Genomic DNA, 25,336 nt, shown 5'->3' with positions numbered 1-25,336 from the left:
CAACTGGTTTTATAAGCAGAGTTGCGGGTGATCTGCAATATCATGGTTGGTGTTATTACAGTATTAAACTAGGTTTAATTAAACACGTAATATTGTAGATATTGTACGCCTGAGATGACAAGAAGCATGGAGCAACAGTTTAAGACATTTAGTTGACAATTAAGTACTGGCATAGAAGAGTTAACTATTAGTACATAGATTAAAAAATCACAAATAAAAAATGCAATAAAAGCAACAAACACCACATTTTAGCAAACAAATATCACACTTGAACAGCACTACAATGAATCACTCAAGCAAAAACGAGAAATTCAGAGTAAACTATTGGAATTGCACATGACACTTTCCAACTTAACAGGGGAGTTAACAGTGCAATTTAGTTCATAATGAAGTGAATGAGCAATTTAGAGATGTGGAAAATAAAAGAATTAACTGAGCAGAAGTTCAATGCAGTGCAAGAACAAATCTAAAGTACACAAGTAAGATTAGGAATATTGGAATAAAACCAAAGGTTCAGATGTAGCTGCTAATTCAGGCTCTACACTTGCTAGCTTGGATGAGTGTGTGGTAGATTTAGTCGATCATGAAGAATGGGAAATGACTGAATCATCAGTACATACAAATCACTCTAATCCAGAAAATGATAATAAGGAGAGTCAGTGGTAGAAAGTTATGGGATGAATTAATTAAGACTAGAGACATCTTAAATAAAAGACAGTTTAGTGGAAATAGTGGACTGTCAGCAGAGTACATAGAGGAGTTGCAAATGGGAAATAGAACTAGCCTATCCAAATAATTCCCTAAATTTAAGTCAGATGGGGATGTTCAACCCCCAACCCCCATACTTATAAAAAGTATTTAGTAAATCTTTACCAAAGTGATGGGATGATGCTAGATTATGCACTAAGTTATTTAGAGGGCGATGCGGCTAAGTGGAGAACTGATCACTCCGAAAAATTTACATTTTGGATTTATTTCCAGGAAAACTTTGGGCAGAAGTACTGGTCTCCCTGTATTCATAACAACTGACATTTGAGTTTCTTGATCCATGGTATTATAACAATACTTGGGGAAACTTGTAATAAATATACAGGGCGGCACCTTATAAGGTCTAAATATTTAAGACGGTATGACAGAGAAGAGTCATTAAGTTAAAGTTTTGATGCATACATTACGTTTTCATGTAAGGGGCGGGTTGGTCAACGGTTAATGGCTTTTAATGTTTGTCAATGGTTTGGATATGTTAAATAACGAAAGTGGGGATAAACGTTATGAGTTTCAAGCAGATAACAATGAAGGAAATCTTTATCCACCCTGATTCCGATGAAAGAACAAAAGTAAATAATGTAAAATAAGGAAGCACACTAATGATAGGCAAATCAATCCAGTGAGTAACCCCTCAATGATGTTTCCCACAAATAACATAAACACTGTATGTACTTATGCACTGTCCAGCTATTGAAGCTCTGAAGCAGGTGCAGGTAAATCCCGAACATTTTGTAGCTGAGCCTAGGTCCAGAACGTGACAATGGCCTTAACCAACTATAGGCATAAGCGTGAGAGGTTGCTGGAGGAAGGAAATCAAGAGGAAGAGGAGCAGATGAAATCTGCTATACTGGGAAAAATTTTTGATAGGGAGGTGGATATTCATTGAGACTCTAGGAGTGAGGTCTCTTTGATATCACAAGAGTGAATACACATCACACATATAGCTACCCAACACTACCTGTAACCGGAGTTTATGTGGTTGGAATAATCATGAGGAATAATCGTGAGCAGAGGAAAGGTTATTAAAGAAGGAATCAGGTTGCCATTAACAATTTTTCATTTGAACAGAGTTTTTAAGTGAACCAAATTTTAATTTAGAGATACTGTTTGGTTTTAATTGGCTACTGAGAAAAAGCCTCACCTATTTAAGTGTGAACAAAATACTATGGCAAAAGACAAGTGTACTATCGAGTATCTTAAATGTAAGGCTGTAGATTTTAAGCAAGAATTGGAAGAATAAAGTCTGTTAATTTGCTAGCTACAGCCAATACAGTAGCAATGGATAAACTTCTCACAACAGATGATGCATAACAGCAAACATGCCCTGAAATTTTTTATACAGAAAGAATACATTAAAATAAAGACACTGTCAACATTTTATCTGCTATGATGCACTGCAAGTATTTAAAAAAAAAAGTTGAAAATTGCTGAATTTGTAGCTCGCCAAGAGGGGGGAGACATGCACACCCCTACAGGAGCTGCAGCGGACTGCATGTATCCTTGGTTGATGGCACATTGATAAACAGATAACACGACTCAGCATGATTGTGACTGGCAAAGTGAATTTGAGTTTCCGTTGACAGTTTCTTTGAAACAACTGTCCACAGTTAATGTTCACTCACATATGCAAGTTATTTAATATCGACCATAATTCCCAGTTGTTTTTGTGGTAGCATAAGTGTTACCAATGGAGATAAAACTGTATTAATATCCACTGTGTGTAACACTTGATGTTAAGCAATGTAAATCCAGTTTTGCATTGTAAAATTAGTCCATGAACTGGAGGAAAGACTTTCACGAAGTAACAAATTGCACTAGAACAAAAGTTGCAAAAGTGTGATAGAAAAACTATCCGTAAAACTTACTATGCAGGGCAGCCATAAAGTCCCATTACCCCCTATGATAACCACCATAAATCCCTAAACTTAAATAAATAATATAAAGAACAGTTCTTTAGAGAAATTTTCTTATGATATGAACAATGTATGGCTGCTCATGAGAGGCAATGCGCTGTTATTGTTGTATTGATAAAGATCTATTAGACTGGGCACTCCGAATTACTATGTTACGACTAAAAAAAAGTTTACTGCAAAAAATCTTATAATCAACCTATCAAAATCTGTAAAAACAGGAAACAGTAATTTTTAAAAATTCATTTAAAACAGTTTTTTACCAGTTGCAGAAATTAATTCATTGCTTTTGTTGAGCTCTTGGCCTCGACATAACACCACCACTGTCTTCGAGGAGGAGAATGAAAAGACTGTTGATATTTAATTCAGATTCCACCCAGAACAACCAATGTGACTCTTGATTAAGAATTTTTTTTACTGGAGAAATTATTTTGAAAGAAACTGTCATGCAGCATATTTTCTGATAGCTCTACTTCATTTGAGGTTTATTAGGAGAACTATTCTTAAATTTCAGCCATTTTGTGCATTATCAGTTTTCATCAGTATGTTTTCTGAATTGCTTCAAGTATGCATGGTGTGCAGAACAAATAGCAGAGCAACAGCCAGAACCATTTTCTACTGCACAACAATTTTGTCTAAATAAAACTAGTAATTACTGTGAAGTGTCTAAAAGTACGAATTTTTCTTTCATCAACTGTGCCTGGTGTAAGGAAACTATTTGTTTTTCAGACAATGGAAACTTCAAGTAGAAATATCAACAACTTAGAAAAAGATAAGATTGCTACTTACTGTTAAGACGACACGTAACCTCCACAACATCCTATTCCATCTCTATGCCACACCCAATCCCACCTGTTGCCACAAGTATTGTATCCCTGTGGAAGAGCAGGGTGCAAGAGTTGCCCAATCCATCCACCCAGCACTTCCTATTCCAGTCGCTTCACAGGTTTATCCTACCCCATTACGGACCCAGCTACCTGTGAAAGCAGCCATGTCATTTACCAGCTCTGCTCCAAGCAGTGCACAGCTTTTTAAACTGGCATGACTACCAGCTAGCTGCCCACCACAATGAATGGCTACCACTAAATTGTGGTCACGAGCAAAGTAGACCAACCTGTGGCACAATGTGCAGGTCAGCACAACATGCTTAATTTCAATGGCTGCTTCACTCTCCGAGCAATCTGGATATTCCCCTTCACCACCAGCTTTTCTGAACTGCGAAGATGGGAGTTATCCTTACAACATATTCTTCGGTCCTGCAGTTATCCCAGCCCAATTTATGGTAACATACTGCCCCTACACTCTCCACGGAACAGTTTCCACCACCTCTGTCCTGTCATTTTCTCCCCATTCTCGTCTCCCAGCCTCTTTATAAGCCACCAGCTGCCAACGCACCCAGCATCTTTACACACTCCTCTCACATTCGCTCCTTTTTTCCGTATCTCCCTGCCCCACAACCTACCAATGTCATGCCTGTTGGCATTCTAGATCCTGCACACTCTGCTAGACAGCATTCCTCTGTCCCCTCATATATTACTATCCCTTCTGCTCCTTCTGTCCTGCTCCTTCAGACTGTGGTTGCCATCTCGTGATAGCTGAATTCTGGCCTGATCTGCCGGAATTGGTGGTCATGTGTGCATGAGGTGTTCTTGCTTCTGTGTATGAACGGTGTGTGTTTCTCTGTGTCTCTTTTGCTGATGAAGGCCATGGTAAAAAGCTTTGTGAGTGCCTTTTATTTGTGTCTGTCTGCAACTAAATGTGTCTTCATTATGCTAAATATCAATCTATCTTTTCCTACATTGTTGAAAATTTTTGTTTTTGTCATTCAAATCACACTTTGCTTTATTGTGTCAACTCTAGGGTATAAACGAGCAACTGTTTGATTGTTAGTAAAATACATACTATTCAAAAATCATTATAACAACTGTGCTACAGGCATTGTTATAAAAAGATGTCAAATTGATGGAAGTCATCTGCAATGTAACATCAAACACTTTCTTGATGTATTTTACTCTGCTAGTTACCTTTGCAATAATTACATCTGCAACAGTTAAGCTGTCAATAAAAAACTGCGTCTTTTTAAAAAATTTATGATATGTGACATTTTTTGTATGGTTTAGCTGCTTCAGATTTGCTCGTCACTCTGGATATTTGCAGTATGCAAATGTGTACCCTCTCGTGATGGCCCATGGCACGCTAGGAGGAGGGACTGTAAAAACTGCTGTCATAAGTGGTTCTTCATGCAACAAAAACGAGTAAATTAACAATTTTTAAAAAATACTTACAATGCATATTAGCAGCTAAACTTTCTTTCATTCTACTCTTCCTGTATAAAAGATTTCATGGTCGGTTTTGAAATGTCAGATTGGATCATTTCCTTGTTATTTTGTTTCAGAAAATGCTTTGAAATGCATAATAAAAAGATAAGTCAACTACCATAGAATTTTTGAAGGGCACGATCATGCACGAGCGATGAGCCCATGTCACAGGAATGTTGCATATTAATACCGGAACAGATAGAAGAACTACATAAAATATTACCAAAGTGCTAAGGAGTAATTTCTGATAAACCTGGAGCAGTTAGTGATTATACTTGTACAAGTATGTTTAAGACGAAAGATGATGGGCCTTTCTTTGTTTTGCAAACTGAATGCTATTCCTATGAGTCTTCACATGGCAGTACAAAAAGATATACAGAAGATGATTTACAATGGTGCTATAGAATGTAGTGTCAGTGGATATAATAATTTGTTATTGTTAGCAAGTAAACTGAATGGCGGTGTTATGATTGGTACCAGATGCTTGGGCTTTGAATACACATATTGAAACAGAGAACAATAGATATGTTAGTATGGAAGAATCACTACATAAATTAGAAAAAGCGAAGTTTTATAGTTTGATGGACTTGGTAGCCAGGTACTAGCAGGTTCCCCTGCTCAAGGACTCTAGACCCTGGACGGCTTTCTTGTTTGAGGGGAAGTCTGACTAGTTTAAGGTATCTCCCTTTGGTTTAAATATGTCTGTAGCTGTTTTCATAAGGGCCAAGATAAAGCTTTGGGTAACAACTTATTACAGTATTACAGGAACTAGTAACGTAGGAGGACAATTGGTTTCTAAAACCTGGAAAGAACATTGCCCCCTGCTGCTTATTAAAACGTTAAACAGATTACAGGACAGCAGCATAACGATAACATTAAGTAAATTTCATTTTGGTAGAGAAGAATTTAAAGTTTTTAAAGCATACTGTAGGAGTAAAAGAGATATAATACTGGCAGAAGTAAAGCTGTGAGTACCGGGTGTGAGTCATGCTTCGGTAGCTCAGATGGTAGAGCACTTGCCCGCGAAAGGCAAAGGTCCCGAGTTCGAGTCTCAGTCGGGCACACAGTTTTAATCTGCCAGGAAGTTTCATATCAGTGCACACTCCGCTGCAGAGTGAAAATCTCATTCTGGAGATATAATACAGTCCAGAACAAACTCAGTTCGTGGCATCCTAAAATGAATCAAACCTTTAAACTGACAACAGATGCATCACAATACAGACTTGGGTATGAGTTGTTTCAAGAGGAATCAGATTCCAGTGAAGTACAACATTGTACAATAGTTTTTTGGTAGTAGAAGTATTAACAACTATGAATTAATATAACAGAGGGAAACATTCCACGTGGAAAAATATATCTAAAAAGAAAGATGATGAGACTTACCAAACAAAAGCGCTGGCAGGTCGATAGACACACAAACAAACACAAATATACACACAAAATTCAAGCTTTCGCAACAAACTGTTGCCTCATCAGGAAAGAGGGGAAGGAGAGGGAAAGACGAAAGGATGTGGTTTGTGTCTGTATGTGTGGATGGATATGTGTGTGTGTGCGAGTGTATACCTGTCCTTTTTTCCCCCTAAGGTAAGTCTTTCCGCTCCCGGGATTGGAATGACTCCTTATCCAAAACCCACATCCTTTCGTCTTTCCCTCTCCTTCCCCTCTTTCCTGATGAGGCAACAGTTTGTTGCGAAAGCTTGAATTTTGTGTGTATATTTGTGTTTGTTTGTGTGTCTATCGACCTGCCAGCGCTTTTGTTTGGTAAGTCTCATCATCTTTCTTTTTAGATATATTTTTTCAACTATGAATTAAATTAGACAGCTACTGAAAAGGAGTTGTCCATTGTTGGGAGTTTACAAAACTTTCGAACCCTTATTTGGAGTCTGGAGATTGAAATATATGCAGATCATCAGGCCTTATCATTTTTAAGGGAGAGTATATCACTAAACAGTAGATATATATTTCAAGAATTCAAAATAAAAACGAATTATGTGAAAGGCACACAAAACCTAGGGCCAAATTCACTTTCACAACTATCTGCGGGAATGGATGCAGAAACGTATTTATAGTAAATTTTTATAGTTATAAGTTACATGAACAATGAGGTAATAATGTTGGCTAAGAAAAAATAAAAGATGAGCTGAAAACTGATGAATATTTTAGGAAAGCAATAGAATTGTGCACAGAAGATACCTTGGCAGGAGAGGATGAGAAAAAATGGTTTATTTAAAGCGGATCTTTTATTTTGGAGACAGCATGTAAAGTCATGTCACTGGAATTTGTGTGTACATAAGATCTAATTTACCCAGAATGTAATTTTGTTCATACAAAGGGATATGGACATTTTAGTATACTAAAGTGCATCCAACATATGACAAAGCTCTATTATTTTATAAATCTGAATAGAGAAATAAAAAGAGTATTAAGAAGTTGTGATCTTTGTCAGAAGGTTAAACAAAATAATAGACAAATAAATTATTCATTGTAAGCATTACATGACTTGACAGCTGCAGATCTTTTTGGCCCTTTCTTACATTTTAATTTTAGCACGATGTTGGTCAAACATGTAAAGCCAATCCCATTAAATTAGCAAACACAGCTTCCATAATCACATGTCTGAGATATTATTTCAAGGACATAGACAAACTGAATTGTTTACTCACTGATAATGGAACTCAATTTATACATAACACTTTCAAAGAATTTTTAACAAGCGAAGATGTGAAACATGTACTTATTTCTAAATATCCCAACAATCCAGCCTATCTGAAAGCATAATGAAAGAGATAGGAAGATTACGTCATGCATATTGTTCTGGAAAGCACCCGACCTGGGCACAGATATCAGAGTTGTTCTTAATGAGTTGCCTCTTTTGTCTACTGGACTTTCCCCAGTTGAGTGTGGCACAAAAAGCTGATTGGAGAATCATTGTTAAAGTTATTTTCTTGACCAGAAATAAAAGACGTAGCAAATGGTGACTTACAGGGAAAGGCAAAGAGAAATTTAAAACAACAAGCACAATGTTGATTGTGAGAACACAATTTATAAGCAAGTTCCCTGAATTTTATACTGAATGACATGGTGCTAGTAAACATTTTTCATCTCAGTTCAAAATTAAAGGAAGAAATGAGCAAGTTTTTATAACAGACACTTCGAGTGATAATGAAAAAAGTCCACATAATACAAATATTATCAAAAGATGTGTGTCATAAGAAACATACCTCAGATGAATTCACTTCCTGTGTGAATTTTGTGGGCTGATACTCAGAAGGTATTGAGTTGTTTGCTAATTTCTTCAATTTCAGATTTCAGTATAGCACTCTCTTACCCCTTTCCCCATATTCTTTAAAACTGTAATTACTTTTAACTATCCTGTATTTTATGAGCAAAATGACAGAATAACTAATCCATATGAAGTCTGTTCAAAACATTCTACGACGTTCATAATGTTGCACCAATGGTGTGTTGTAGTGAAATGCATTGGCAGACTTGCCTGTGTTTAATGTGTACCTACCAGAAGTTTCATTGTTGTGTGTCTGAGCAGAACACGGTGTCGTACATCAGCTAATTTCGAGATGGCAGTCACACAAGCATTGCGTCTGCATTAAATTTTGCATGAAACTCGAGAAGACTTTTACAGAGACACACCAAATGATGCAGGAAGCCTACGGTGATGAGTGCTGAAGCCGTACTCAGTGTTACAAATAGTTCACATGGTTTAAAAATGGCTCGACAGAAGTTAAAAATGACTTTCATTCAGGAGGGCCTTCGACGTCTACTGACGACGCTATGTCAGGAACGTCAACGAAATTGTGCGTGCCAATCAAAGACTGATTGTCCCAGAAATTGCAGAAAAATGTAACATTTCAGTTGGATCATGTTATGAAATCTTGACACAGCATCTTGGAATACATCGTGTTTCTGCCAAGTTTGTCCCTAAAGCACCCACACATTCATCCCTGTTGGTGCATGACTATTGCACAAGAAATGAAATCACTGTGCTGCCTCATCCTCCGTACTCTCCAGACCTGCCCTCCCCATGGACTTTATTTCAAAAGTAGAAAATACCACTGAATGGATGAAAATTTGCAATGACAGACGAGATAAAAGAAAATTTACAGACAGCATTTTTGCGCGAACCAACAAGAGATATACCAAGATTGCTTCTGGTAGTGAAATTGCCATTGGAAGCAGTGTATCAATTGTGCAGGAGAGTATTTCAAAGGAGACTGTGCACAATAAATAAAAGGTAAGCATAGAAAAATTTTTTGGACAAAGTTCCAGAATTTTTTGAACAGACCTTGTACACAATCAGATAATTGGGGTTACATTCGTATTTGGCAAACAACAGAACTTATCGAACACTGGCCAGCAGATGGGCTGCAAAACCTAGGTGAGTTGTTTCTACCAAATAGTACTAGCTGTTAGCTCCACCATTTTTGATGGGGAAATTAAGGATATACCCTTAGCTATTAAGTGTAAATATGACAGGCTAACATCCACATATGATTGATGAAACAAATAGTAGGGGGAAATCTGAGATATAGTATTATATAGATACATAGTCAGTGATTATGTACAGAGGAGTACAAAGAATACAACACTGAAGACAGATTAGAAACCAGATATGAATGTGGGATACAATATGAGTATACTATCGCGATATATATGTATAGAAGGAGAAGGTAGCATTGTAAATGATATTAACAGGATATTGTACCCCAACCTGTAAGTACGTATGGAGTCTTTGGGGAGGATGCGTGAACCTAGAGGAAAAGGATGACCTATGTCTGAGAGAAAAAGGAAGACAATAAATAGGGATGCCATCGCTGCGGAGAGTTAGATGATTTTGTAAAGATGATTTTTTTGTGGAAAGAGGTGTATCTTGACAGGTACTATATAAGTAGGTGTCATTAGTTTTGAGGTTCTTCCAAAGTAGATGAGTTTGCCCAAGTTTGTTACTCTGTTCTATAGCTAACTTACAGGTGGAACAACAAACATGCAAGTGTCTTGAGTTTTGTATGCTATTCCCCAGAATTGGAAAGACAGGTACTGATTATAGAATGTCTAACAACAAAGTGTTGTTAGTTGTTCAAAATGTGACTCCTCTGGTTTGTTGGCAATCTCATAAATGCTGAACATGTCTGGTCAGGAAACCTGTCTCATAATATTGGATGTTGTGCATCCATAACAACTTACACAGGTCAATACCTAATTATAGAATTTTATATAATCTCCCTAGGGGAAGGATGAATTTAGTTTGCTAAAAGAGGAAATTCTCTCTTGCTTGTCACAGATGTAGCACTTGTCCAGCAATTTCCAAAACTGAAATGAGTATGACTAGGAAAGCTTCACTTCTGCAAGAAATACAGTCGGTTAGACGAAATATGGACATTAGGACTAAAAAGTTTACTGGACTACTGGTCCTACTAATGAACATTCCAGGAGTATAAAATAAAGAGACTCTGTAAAACTATTCCCTGGTCTGTATTGATAATAAATATCCATTATCCAAGGATTCATATGCATAGTAAGAGAACAACTGCTTGGTAGAAGAGTAAAGAGACAAGCAAAGTGACATTAGGACATTCCATACATTTCAATAATTAACGGTTTATAATTCATTGTGGGGCATTCAACATGTAATAAACATGAATAAGTACATTTACTACAAAGGAGGTGCAACTGCACGAAAACAGATACAAGATGTCAATACTTTTAGAAAAAATGGTTAAAATTAGTTTTCAATTTTAAATGTTCTTTTTTATCTGAATTTCAAAATAATGGCATCATCATCTGCCAAATAGGAGGAATCTGTAGTGTAATATATCACCTAAGTGATGTGTAGCATTTACCGAACTGATGAATGACGATCACCACCATGAAAAGTTTAATTGAGTATTGGATCAGTGTAGCCTACTGTGTGTTTTATTTATGTGCATTTATTCTGGAATGGATGGGACAGACACAGTGTATCTGCAAGCAGGAATGATGACAGAAATCTTACTACATCCATTGTATCTGCTGGTCAGATTATTTATTTTGTGTTGTCTGGTCATGCCTCGGAGATATGCAAGCCATGTGAGAAGAATAGCTGTGACAATCCCCATGACATCACAGGACAAGAGAAAAACTGCTATATCTATATTCAATTGGTAACTGTTAACTACAAAAGATCTTTTTGGGCAAAGTCTGTATTACTGTATTTGTAACGTTCCGAATAATTGGCCAACTTTTTTATGCATAGTTATTGTAAATGATAGTAAAATAAACAACATGTTGTTTATGAGAAGCATTTTATTTATTTCAAGAATTTGGATGATGAATTGTACTCATAACTTCCAGCAATAACTGTCGCACTTCAAGGAATGAAGTCTGTTCAGGACTATGGCTAGCATTGTGGACTATCAGTCTTACACCCTGTGTTCGAATCTGATTATTACTTTTATTTTTGTTTTTCATTTATCTACCCAAGTCCACTGAAGATTACTACATGAATGTTCCGAATGTTCCTAACACACATTGAAATAATGTTATACTTATTTGTCTAATGACTGTACGTCTGGTAAATGAATTTAAAAAATTAAAATAAGAATAAAATATTAAAAAATATAGATAAAAGAATGAGAAAATTATCTGAAATTGTTTTTGGTAAAATTCCTGTATGTTGTCTTGATTCATAATCAATTGCAAGTGGTTAATTTTTGGTAAGTGGTCATTTATATGTGATCTGCCACGAAAATCTTGCCAACATGTGAAATCGTCAGTAATGCTGATAACATTTTTCCCCGTGTGAGATTCATAGGAAGAAATGTCTCTTTGGCAAACCTGCATTCACACAATGCTTGTAGTGTTCAGAATTCCTACGTTTCAAAGGTTTCTATGATCAGTACATCAAATGGAATGAATCAAATCTTACTGAAGAATAAACAGAAGAAGAAAATATAAGAATTAATATAAAAAGAAATAAGAATATGAGAATTTAAAAAGATTGTAACCCTTGAAAAAACCATACACACATACATAATATAATAAATGTATGATACTGTCAAATCCAGTTGTAATTTTACAATTATATAATGTTCTTGTATCCATAACTTGATAGGAAACATTCATGTAGTAATCTTCCATGGACATGGGTAGATAAATGAAAAATAACTACGCAAATAAAAAAATATAAGAACAATAATCAGGTTTTGAACACAGGGTGCAAAACTGACAGGCCAGGAACATAAAGTACATCAAAAATGTTGACGGTCGTTTTCTCAAAAATATTTGAGTAACCTCAGATAATCTGAGGCACTTGTTCACTTATTTTAATTCCTCTTCCACTCAACAAAATTCCTGGGAAATCAGGTTATATGACTTGCTGCATTCTCCTTGTAAGTGGGAAATAGTCATTTGTATTTCATCTCAATGTTCCAAAGGCAAAAACAAAATTGCCTTCAATTGTGATTTACTTTTCATAGATGAAATGGGTTGCCTGTAATGAAGTGTAAGGCCATTGTTGTTGTTGTTGTGGTCTTCAGTCCTGAGACTGGTTTGATGCAGCTCCCCATGCTACTCTATCCTGTGCAAGCTTCTTCATCTCCCAGTACCTACTGAAACCTACATCCTTCTGAATCTGCTTAATGTATTCATCTCTTGGTCTCCCTCTACAATTTTTACCCTCCACGCTGCCCTCCAATACTAAACTGGTGATCCCTTGATGCCTCAGAACATGTCCTACCAACTGATCCCTTCCTCTAGTCAAGTTGTGCCACAAACTCCTCTTCTCCCCAATTCTATTCAATAACTCCTCATTAGTTACGTGATCTACCCATCTAATCTTCAGCATTCTACTGTAGCACCACATTTCGAAAGCTTCTATTCTCTTCTTGTCCAAACTAGTTATCGTCCATGTTTCACTTCCATACATAGCTACACTCCATACAAATACTTTCAGAAATGACTTCCTGACACTTAAACCAATACTCGATGTCAAAAAATTTTTTTCCTTCAGAAACGGTTTCCTTGCCATTGCCAGTCTACATTTTATATCCTCTCTACTTCGACCATCATCAGTTATTTTGCTCCCCAAACAGCAAAATTCGTTTACTACTTTAAGTGTCTCATTTCCTAATCTAATTCCCTCAGCATCACCTGACTTAATTCGACTACATTCCATTATCCTCGTTTTGCTTTTGTTGATGTTTATCTTATACCCTCCTTTCAAGACACTGTCCATTCCATTCAACTGCTCTTCCAAGTCCTTTGCTGTCTCTGACAGACTGCTTGCTCAATATACAGATTGAATAACATCGGGGAGAGGCTACAACCCTGTCTCACTCCCTTCCCAACCACTGCTTCCCTTTCATGCCCCTCGACTCTTATAACTGCCATCTGCTTTCTGTACAAATTGTAAATAGCCTTTCAATCCCTGTATTTTACCCCTGCCACCTTCAGAATTTGAAAGAGAGTATTCCAGTCAACATTGTCAAAAGCTTTCTCTAAGTCTACAAATGCTAGAAACGTAGGTTTGCCTTTCCTTAATCTTTCTTCTAAGATAAGTCGTAGGGTCAGTATTGCCTCACGTGTTCCAACATTTCTATGGAATCCAAACTGATCTTCCCCGAGGTCGGCTTCTACCACTTTTTCCATTTGTCTGTAAAGAATTCGCATTACTATTTTGCAGCTGTGACTTATTAAACTGATTGTTCGGTAATTTTCACATCTGTCAACACCTGCTTTCTTTGGGATTGGAATTATTATATTCTTCTTGAAGTCTGCGAGAATTTCACCTGTCTCATACATCTTGCTCCCAAGGCTGTCAGTAGTTCTAATGGAATGTTGTCTACTCCTGGGGCCTTGTTTCTACTTAGGTCTTCCAGTGCTCTGTCAAACTCTTCACGCAGTATCATATCTCCCATTTCATCTTCATCTACCTCTTCTTCCATTTCCATAATATTGTCCTCAAGAACATCGCCCCTGTATAGACCCTCTATATACTCCTTCCACTTTTCTGCTTTCCCTTCTTTGCTTAGAACTGGGTTGCCATCTGAGCTCTTGATATTCATGCAAGTGGTTCTCTTTTCTCCAAAGGTCTCTTTAATTTTCCTGTAGGCAGTATCTATCTTGCCCCTCGTAAGATAAGCCTTTACATCCTTACATTTGTCCTCTAGCCATCCCTGCTTAGCCATTTTGAACTTTCTGTCGATCTCATTTTTGAGACGTTTGTATTCCTTTCTGCCTTTTTCACTTACTGCATTTTTGTTATTTTCTCCCTTCATCAATTAAATTCAGGATCTCTTCTGTCACCCAAGGATTTCTACTAGCCCTCGTCTTTTTACCTACTTGATCCTCTGCTGCCTTCACTATTTCATTCCTCAAAGTTACCCATTCTTCTTCTACTGTATTTCTTTCTCCCATTCTTGTCAATTGTTCCCTTATGCTCTCCCTGAAACTCTGTACAGCCTCTGGTTCTTTCAGTTTATCCAGGTCTCATCTCCTTAAATTCCCACCTTTTTGCAGTTTCTTCAGTTTTAATCTACAGTTCATAACCAATAGATTGTGGTCAGAATCCACATCTGCCTCTGGAAATGTCTTACAATTTAAAATCTGGTTCCCAAATCTGTCTTACCATTATATAATCTATCTAAAACCTTCTAGTATCTCCAGGGTTCTTCCATGTATACAACCTTCTTTCATGATTCTTGAACCAAGTGTTAGCTATGATTAAGTTATGCTCTGTGCAAAATACTACCAGGCAGCTTCCTCTTTCATTTCTTAGCCCCAATCCATATTCACCTATTACGTTTCCTTCTCTTCCTTTTCCTACTGTCGAATTCCAGTCATTCATGGCTATTATATTTTCATCTCCCTTCACTACCTGAATAATTTCTTTTATCTCATCATACATTTCCTCAATTTCTTCATTCTGCAGAGATAGCACATAAACTTGTACTACTGTAGTAGGCGTGGGCTTCGTGTCTATCTCGGCCACAATAATGTTGTCACTATGCTGTTTGTAGTAGCTTACCTGCACTCCTATTTTTTTTATTCATTATTAAACCTACTCCTGCATTACCCCTATTTGATTTTGTATTTATAACCCTGTATTCACCTGACCAAAAGTCTTGTTCCTCCTGCCACCGAACTTCACTAATTCCCACTATAACTTTAACCTATCCATTTCCCTTTTTAAATTTTCTAACCCACCTGCCTGATTAAGGGATCTGACATTCCACCCTCCGATCCATAGAACGCCAGTTTTCTTTCTCCTGATAGGCCATATGAACTTCAAATAAGTTTTTTTAAAAAACGGGTATCCTTCAACAACAAAACTGATGCATGATATCCACCAAACACATCGTTGAAACAAAGTGGTGAGGTGGCATGGTCGTGTAGACTCTCCTTGAACAACAAAACTGATGCATGACATCCACCAAACACATGGTTGAAACAAAGTGGTGAGGTGGCATGGTCGTGTAGACTCTGTTATAAGTAAAGCAAGTGCTAGGATTCTAATGAATTGTAGAACTGGTAACTCCAATTTGGTTACAAAAGAGGATGCATCTAATACACTTGTACATCATATATTGAAATGCTGCTGAGGTCCATGGCATCCATATGTCGTTGGCTCAATATGAGTCATTCAGTATTCACGAGGGGACTTCTAGGAGTAAGTTAAACATTGTTATGGTAGGCAATTAACTTTTATTGAATGTTGCAACACACGTCAAAGCAGCACAGATACGTGATACTATTTTTCAACATAGTCACCCAAGCCTGTGTAAACAATGTGTCAGAATGTTCCACCAATCATTCAATTTCTTGTTAACAGAAATCTGCTTCTTGGTCATGGGGCCAGCTAAGAACTGTGGTGTGAACCTCCTCATCACTGGAAAATCTCATTTCTCCCCAGCCACTCTTTCAAGATGCCAAAAAGGTGGAAATTGTTTTGTATGGCACAAGATCTAGACTCCACAATTATCATCAGCCATGTCTGTGCAGGTTTGGTCAGCTTTACGGCAGAACTTTACTACCGTTCAAAGCAATATTGCATTTAACCCATATATCGCCAAAATTTCACAGTTAATTTGTGTGTAATTTAGGTGGTTTACCCACAAGCATCATACTGTCCCACATGCTTCAACTTTGTAATATGTTTCCAGTTGCTGTGTCCTTTTTACTACTGCACTGTAATGCACCAGTCATCGGCACTGCAGCAGAACTGTGTCTGCGGGAAACCTGGAATACCATATTTACCCAATTATAAGACAAGATTTGTTTTCCCAAATTCATTATTCACAAAGTATGGTGGTGTCTTATATTCGCAGATTAAGCTATTGCTGGTGAGGTAAACATTTTTACATTGTTTAATAAATAAATACAGGGGGTTTTCTTATATTCACAGGTGAAGCTGTAGCTACTGAAGTTCTGTATAAAATTATTTTGAAAAATTCTGATACATAGGACTTAGCAAACAATACCTTCATTTGAATAGGATTGAGCTTTTCCAATACGCAGAAGCACTCGATACAGTCGATCAATCTTGCGACATTTGATTCGTGGTGTTAGTGCAATGGATGGATATGTGAAAAACTATAAACTAGGCATTACAACAGTCTAATGATTATCTTAAAAAATGGACATTTTTGTGAAACACAGGAGGAAATAGCATTAAACTGACTGTGGGGAAATTGTTCACACTCATATAATGGGTGCTTACATAAGCAAGGGAGCCAAAATATTCATTGTTTCAAGACACAATGTATCAAAGATTTCTGCCGCATACAGGGAAAGTGCAAAAACATCATCTGCTATGTCATAACGTGGACGAATAGCATTGAATCTATCAACCGATAAACTTTCATTGTATTTGAATAGCTTCGGAATAGAAGTTCTCATACATATATGAAGACTGTACAAGTGAAGTTAACACTCGAAGGCGAAGATCTTGTCCTTAAAAACCATTACATGATTCTGAACCAAAGTCAATACTGTCTTTGGGTATGAGAAACTAATGATTTACAAAGTGAATTGCAAATGAAAATTCGGTATCTGTTCATTTATGAGAATACTAGGGGGAAACATTACCAGCTTTTAATTCACCTTAAAATAAGATAATGACATTCAATGAAAAGACAACGAAAACTGATCCAGAAATGAATGTTTAACAAACGAAACGAATCACATTAAATTGATTGCAAATGTTTCCACAAGAATAAATGACAGCAGAAAGGCCTGTTGTGGAAAGCACTAGACTGCAGGACGAGTGAAAGTTCGAGAACTGGCTAAATCATAACTGTGATCTTTTATTTGTGTATTAGTTGCTGTTGTTACATGTAACCTGCACCATCCTTGTTTCACCATTGCTCAAGCACAGCACTATGGAAGGCTTGAGAGAGAAAAGTGACACAAGCTTATCTGAGAATTATAATGAGTGTGGGGAGGGGAGTGGTGAGCAGGCAGGAAATTTGGTCTTGCTGTCAACCACGGGAATCTATACTGAATACTTTGGCTTTTTATGAATGTCTGCCATGTTTAAACTGCAGGTTGCCTGAATCAATTTATACTCAGAATTGAATTAACTTTAAAACTGGGCAGGTATTCAACAATAGCATACATTCCTGCAGGAGATGATAAAAGTCTAGACTGGGACCAGTTGCATACTTACGTGTTTCATGCAGTAAAGTTGTCAATGTTTGCTATAACGTAAGAGGATCACGATACGGGGTGTGTCAGCTACTGAATCTTACTGAATCTACACAGCCAACAATAGAGCAGCAGGCAGACAACATGTTTGTGTAGCAAAAGACATTGTAACAGTCTCATGTCGGGTTAGATGCGAAATCTACTGTGTGTGTGTGTGTGGGGGGGGGGGGGGGGGGGGGGAAAGAATGACATGTTCGGCCAAATATTTGTGACAATAAAGATATCATTTTCATAGTTGCCCTATTAGAATGACGCTAACGATGATGATTAAATAATGGTACCACAGACAGGCTAAACAAGAGAGGCAGTGATGATAAAATTAATGTAAACAATTTCTTTTTGTTTATTTTATTTAGATTAGATTAGATTAGATTAGATTAATACTAGTTCCATGGATCATGAATACGATATTTCGTAATGATGTGGAACAAGTCGAATTTTCCAATACATGACATAATTAGGTTAATTTAACAACATACTTAAGTTAATATAACAACTTTATTTTATTGTGTTTTTGTGTTTTTCTTTATTTTTTATTTTTATTTTTTTAATTTTTTTTTATATTTTTTTGTTTTTTTTTTCTTAATTTATATCTAAAAATTCCTCTATGGAGTAGAAGGAGTTGTCATTCAGAAATTCTTTTAATTTCTTCTTAAATACTTGTTGGTTATCTGTCAGACTTTTGATACTATTTGGTAAGTGACCAAAGACTTTAGTGCCAGTATAATTAACCCCTTTCTGTGCCAAAGTTAGATTTAATCTTGAATGGTGAAGATCATCCTTTCTCCTAGTATTGTAGTTATGCACACTGCTATTACTTTTGAATTGGGTTTGGTTGTTAATAACAAATTTCATAAGAGAGTATATATACTGAGAAGCTACTGTGAATATCCCTAGATCCTTAAATAAATGTCTGCAGGATGATCTTGGGTGGACTCCAGCTATTATTCTGATTACACGCTTTTGTGCAATAAATACTTTATTCCTCAGTGATGAATTACCCCAAAATATGATGCCATATGAAAGCAATGAGTGAAAATAGGCGTAATAAGCTAATTTACTAAGATGTTTATCACCAAAATTTGCAATGACACTTATTGCATAAGTAGCTGAACTCAAACGTTTCAGCAGATCATCAATGTGTTTCTTCCAATTTAATCTCTCATCAATGGACACACCTAAAAATTTGCAATGTTCTACCTTAGCTATATGCTTTTGATTAAGGTCTATATTTATTAATGGCGTCATACCATTCACTGTATGGAACTGTATGTACTGTGTCTTATCAAAATTCAGTGAGAGTCCGTTTACAAGGAACCACTTAGTAATTTTCTCTTTGTATTATCAGTATGTAGGCAACCAATAAATGGCACAAATTTAGAGTAGGTGTAATAGTAACTTTTTAAGTAGTTACATTAGGTCAATGAAAGTTTGTAATTTTAACTAGCAAGAATATGTAAAAACATAAATTTTTCTTCGGGTACCTCTTTAAAAAACAGAGGGTCTTCTTATGCTTGGGTAAATACAGTATGTGCTCTCTTATGACAATACCCTATTCTTAATACGAAATAGTCTTAGCATTGGACGACATGTGTAACTTACTTTTGGAAGTCACTATGTACAAGAACATCCTGAATGGCAGACATCTATAATCTTATACCAATTTTGGTATGTTTCTGGAGGTATGCGGCATCAAATGTCTATGCACAGATCACGCAATTCCAATAAATTATGGGCTGGCATTTTGTGGGCCTAGAGATGGTACCCAATAGTGTTGCAGATGCATTTCATCAGTTTCAAATCATGTTTCTAGACTCTGAGAAGCTCATCTGCAGAAACCAGCACAGTTTTAGGAAACAGCGGTCATGCGAGACTCAGCTGGCCCTCTTTGTGCATGATAGATGCCAGCTCCCAGGTTGATGCCATATTTCTCAACTTTCGAAAGACGTTCGACTCAGTTCCGCACTGATGCTTGCTTCAAAAAGTGCGCACTTACTGTCTATCCAATGACATATGCAGTTGGATAGAAAGTTTTCTAACAGACAGAGCAGTATGTCATCCTGAATGGGGTGACTTCAACAGAAACAAGTATAACTTCAGGTGTGCCCAATGGTAGCGTAATAGGTCCACTGCTTTTTACGATTTACATACACGATCTGGTTGATGGTACTGACAGCGGCATTAGACTGTTTGCTGATGATGCTGTAGTCTACAGAAAAGTAGTATCACATGAAAGTTGTGAATAAATCAATGAGGATTTGCAGAAAATAAATGTGTGATGTAATGACTGCCTGTTATCTCTCAATATTAGTAAGTGTAACCTACTGCATATAACAAGGCAAAAATCCCCATTAATGTACGGGAAAAAAATAAATGCCCAGTCTTTGGAAGCAGTAACATCCGTCAAGTATCTCGGTGTGACTATTCGAGATCATCTCATACAGAATGATCAGATTACACAAGTAACGGGCAAGGCAAACTCTAGATTGTAGTTTATTGGTAGAATCCTGAAGCAATGCAGTCCTTCAACAAAGGAAATTGCTTACAATACATTAGTTCGTCCAGTCTTAGAGTATTGTTTGTCTGGGACCCTTACCAGTTGGGTCTCATTCAAGAGATTGGGAAGGTCCAACGAAGAGCAGCAAGATTCATGATTGGTACATTTAGCCATCGCAAGAGCGTTACAAATCTCATAGAAAGTTTGAAGTGGGATACACTTGCAGATAGACAACGTGCTAAACAGAGGGGGCTGCTCACTAAATTCCAAAATCTGATCTTCGCCGAGGATGTAGAGGATATATTATTATTACCACCAACTTTTAAATTGCGCAATGATCACCACTCAAAGATAAGGGGACATTAGAGATCGTATTGAGGCATTCAGACAGTCGTTTCTCCCTTGTACGATCTGCGAGTGGAACAGAGGGGGAGAAATATGAGTTTGATGCGAATTGTGTCCTTCGCCACACATCGCTTGGTGGCTAACAGAGTATATATGTATATGTAGATGATGTGACTTACCGAACGAAAGCGTTGGCAGGTCGACAGACACACAAACAAACACAAACACACACACAAAATTCAAGCTTTCGCAACAAACTGTTGCCTCATCAGGAAAGAGGGGAAGGAGAGGGAAAGACGAAAGGATGTGGGTTTTAAGGGAGAGGGTAAGGAGTCATTCCAATCCCGGGAGCGGAAAGACTTACCTTAGAGGGAAAAAAGGACAGGTATACACTCGTGCACACGCACATATCCATCCACACATATACAGACACCTCACATATATTTTTCCCACGTGGAATGTTTCCCTCTATTATATTTCATCAGAGTATGTATGTAGATATAGATGTAGAAATTGGTGGCCAAGACATGAACATGAGTTCACCATCATGCTTTCAAACCACATAGTGCGATGCTAGCTTTGTGATGTGGTAAGAATCCTGCTGGAATAAGCCAGCGCTTTCGGGGACACATTAAATACGAAGGGAACTAGTTAATCTGCAATAATTTACATACAGTTAAGTCTGTCATACTACCACAGGTCCCATGTAAGCCCATGTGAATGACCACATAGTGTTAATACTGACCCCACCAGCCTGCAATTGTAGTGGTGTGATGGTTTGAGCAGCCATTCACTTGGCTGAGGTCATATCCAGGTACGACTGTTGACTTGATCCCATGCCCAGTTCAATTGTGGTCAACATAGGAACATGGAGGGGCCATCTTCAACAAAGTGCACTGAATGCTGCAATGAAACACATGCCTGCACCAGCTTTGTATGCCGTCATCAAATCTACCACTTACAGCCACCTATGCTGTTTTACAGAGTGTACAAGCCTCTGCCCTCCAAGTTCTATGATGAAACTTCCTGGCAGTTTAAAACTGTGTGCTGGACAGAGACTCAAACTCAGGACCTTTGCCTTTTGCAGGCAAGTCTTCTACCGAATGAACTATCTGAGCACAACTCACGACCCATCCTCACAGCTTCACTTCTGCCAGTACCTCATCTCCTACCTTCCAAACTTCACAGAAGTTCTCCTGTTCACTGCGCGAGATTAGCACTCCTGGAAAAAAGGATATTGTGGAGACATGGCATTGTCCACACTGAAGGGTTCTTCTCAGAACGAATTTTTACTCTGAAGTGGAATGTACACAGAGCTGAAGCTTCCTGACAAATTAAAACTACGTGTCGGGCCGTGCCTCAAACCTAGGACCTATGCCTTTCATGGGCAGGTGCTCTACCAACCAAGCTACCTAAGCACAGCATATGACCTGCCCTCACACCTTTATTTCAGCCAGTACATCTGATACCTTCCAAACTTCAGTAGAGCACTTGCCTGTGAAAGTCAAAAGTCCCACGTTCAAATCACACACTGTTTTAATCTACCAGGAAGTTTCAAATTAATGTACATTCCACTGCAGAGTGAAAAATCATTCTGGTACAACATCTTGTCAGTTATTTGTGATTTCACCGTCCTTCAAGCACTTTCCATAGAGGCTCACAACAGTAGCATGGGAATAGCCAGCCAGCTTCTGACATGCTTGTTGCCCATTGCTGGGCTATAATGGTCTGCCCTTTGTCGAAGTCATAGGATTCCCCCATTACAGCACATATCATTGCTAGAATGATTCCCCATTTGTCCCTGCTCCACTTATGTACTTTTCTTATTGTCAAGTGCCCGCAACAGCATCAGACAGCTTTTAATCTTGCAATGAGTAGTGGTCATAATGTTTTAACCTGTGTGTGTGTGTGTGTGTGTGTGTGATCATTTCATTTACAGCATAGCTGCAAAGCACTCAAAGCATTAACAGGGACTTCACAGCAAGGTGATTTAATTAACCCTTTTCATGCCTGAGTAAATAAACTATACATGAAAAGTTGGCAGACTACTCCACATCCTTTTAGTCACACCAATTCTGAAGGCACTAATTGTTATTTTTAAAAATGCGCAATATTTATATGAAAATACAGCTGACCATACGAAATACCAGTATTGTATTAAATTGTTTACGTGATCAACTTCCTCACTAATGATAATGACTGATCTATTTTTCTGGATTGACTGAGTCCACAAGATGAACAATTATTGCATACAACAAAAATAATTTATGGTAACACTGAATTACACTATGTGATCAAAAGTAACTGGACACCTGGCTGAAAATGACTTACAAGTTCATGGCACCCTCGATAGGTAACGCTGAAATTCAATATGGTGTTGGCCCACCCTTAGCCTCGATGACAGCTTCTACTCGAGCAGGCATACGTTCAATCAGGTGCTGGAAGATTTCTTAGGGAATGGCAGCCTGTTCTTTACGGAGTGCTGCACTGAAGAGGGGTATTGATGTCAGTCGGTGAGGCTTGGCACGAAGTCGCCGTTCCAAAACATCCCAATTTCTATAGGATTCAGGTTAGGACTCTGTGCAGGCCAGTCCATGACAGGGATGTTATTGTCGTGTAACCATTCTGCACATGCCGTGCATTATGAACCGGTGCTTGATTGTGTTGAAAGATGCAATCACCATCCCCAAATTTCTCTTCAACAGTGGGAAGCAAGAAGGTGCTTAAAACATCAAAGTAGGCCTGGGCTGCAATAGCGCCATGCAAAACAACAAGGGGTGCAAGCCCCCTTCATGAAAAACACAACTACAGCATAACACCACCGCCTCCGAATTTTATTGTTGGCACTACACACACTGGCAGGTGACATTCACCAGGTATTCGCCATAGCCACACCTTGCCATCGGATCGCGACATATGTACCATGATTTGTCACTCCACACAACATTTTTCCACTGTTCAATCGTCCAATGTTTACGCTCCTTACACCAAGCGAGGCGTCGTTTGGCATTTACCGACATGATGTGTGGCTTATGGGCAGCCACTTGAACAAGAAATCCAAGTTTTCTCATCTCCCGCCTGTCATAATACTTGCAGTGGATCCTGATGCTATTTGGAATTCCTGTGTGATGGTCTGGATAGATGTCTGCCTATTACACATTACAACCCTCTTCAACTGTCGGTGGTCTCTGTCAGTCAACAGATGAGGTGGGCCTGTACGCTTTTCTGCTGTCTGTGTCCCTTCATGTTTCCACGTCACTATCACATCGGAAACAGTGGACCTAGGGATGTTTAGGAGTGTGGAAATCGGACGTACAGACATATGACACAAGTGATACCCAATCACCTAACCACGTTCGAAGTCCGTGAGTTCCAAGGAGTGTCTCATTCTGCTCTCTCACGATGTCTAATGACTACTGAGGTTGCTGATATGGAGTACCTGGCAGTAGGTGGCAGCACAATGCACCTAATATGAAAAACATATGTTTTTGGGGGTGTCCAGATACTTTTGATCACACAGTGTATATTTATAGTCTTCTGCGCACAAACTAAAGGTATTCTGAAAAGATACAACTCTTACTCTGCATGAAGACATCTGCTAGAATTAAGCCAGAACCGAGTTTCTACATCTTACACTGCACCTTGCAAACATCCTCTGTCAACCGAGTCACTATGAGTAGTAAGTAACCTATCATGTAATGCACACACACTTACCATGTGCGCTTTGTGTCAAAGAAGAGTACAAGATACACAGGTTCTTCATAGTTTGATGCCAGAGCAAGCACATCAAGCGGTGGTGCAGGTATTGGAACTCCATTGTGCAAGTAACCTGCCCTGGGCATCTTTGGGTTTATAATCTGTGAACAAAAATAAGCTTTCATTAGAAAAGTGGCTTTCATTAGAAAAGTGAATTTACACTGATAATGCACATGTTTGTGACGACTGTAAAATTGTGAACAAATCATCATCACAGATTCATACTTTTTGAAGTTGAACACCAGTCTACAACAGATCACCTGTGGTAAGTTAAACACCTGGACTAGAAACTGAAGGCTGTTGAGGTACTAGAGCTGCAATGTGTTGTCCTAAGCATTTTGTCACATTTTTAAGATGAGTCAATACTTCAATTACTGTCTAAAATACCATACAACGGAACTACAGAGGTCACACAGAAAGTACAGAATTTAGGGAAACAAATTCACAACAGTGTCATCTCTGGTGTACACATAGAAGCAGGGACCTGAAAACCCCAACATAAGTTGACAGGGAGACGATGTAGGATTTGATAGGTGAAGTAAAATATTTTTGATCCATGTCACTCTAATATTGTCCACAAGTCTAACTAAAACCTCCCCACCACATTCAAACCTTAACACTATATACTCTGAATCGCAAAAGTTTAAGTCTTGTTTGTACTTCTGATAAGTTGCTCTTATGCAGTTCTCACCTAAAGATCTGAAAGTAATACTTGCTTATTTCTAATACTAAAGATCTGAAAGTAGTACTTGCTTATTTCTAATATTTCGGAAGAGTGTGTGTTAAGGGAAGCAGTGATGATGGGTTGTGTGTCTTTCCTGAATACTACATGCAGTAAGAGCATTGTTCACAAAAGCCAAGGTTCTGGGTTTGAGTCCTAATCTGGCAGGAAGTTTTAATCTGCCAGGAAGTTTCAAAACAGCACACACTCCACTACACAGTAAAATATTTATTCTAGAAATATTTTATGACTTTAATGGGGTGATTTCCACTGCTTTCTGCATCACCATTTCATTCATGATTACTGGCTTTTTCAAAAATATAAG

The 25,336-nt window shown here is 37.9% G+C and overlaps 1 protein-coding gene across 2 annotated transcripts in view; it reads right to left on the bottom strand.

Annotated features, from left to right (window-relative positions):
- LOC126203349 (peregrin) overlaps positions 1-25,336 on the bottom strand; it is a 266,717-nt gene that overhangs the window by 5,314 nt on the left and 236,067 nt on the right. For both annotated transcript variants that reach the window (XM_049937638.1, XM_049937639.1), the window contains exon 20: positions 24,249-24,391. In XM_049937638.1, the coding sequence (XP_049793595.1) occupies positions 24,249-24,391 (143 nt within the window). The remainder of the gene's footprint in view (positions 1-24,248; positions 24,392-25,336) is intronic.

Source organism: Schistocerca nitens, chromosome 9 (genome assembly GCF_023898315.1).
Source record: "Schistocerca nitens isolate TAMUIC-IGC-003100 chromosome 9, iqSchNite1.1, whole genome shotgun sequence".
NCBI lineage: Eukaryota > Metazoa > Arthropoda > Insecta > Orthoptera > Acrididae > Schistocerca > Schistocerca nitens.
This window is presented reverse-complemented; position numbering and strand designations above follow the sequence as displayed.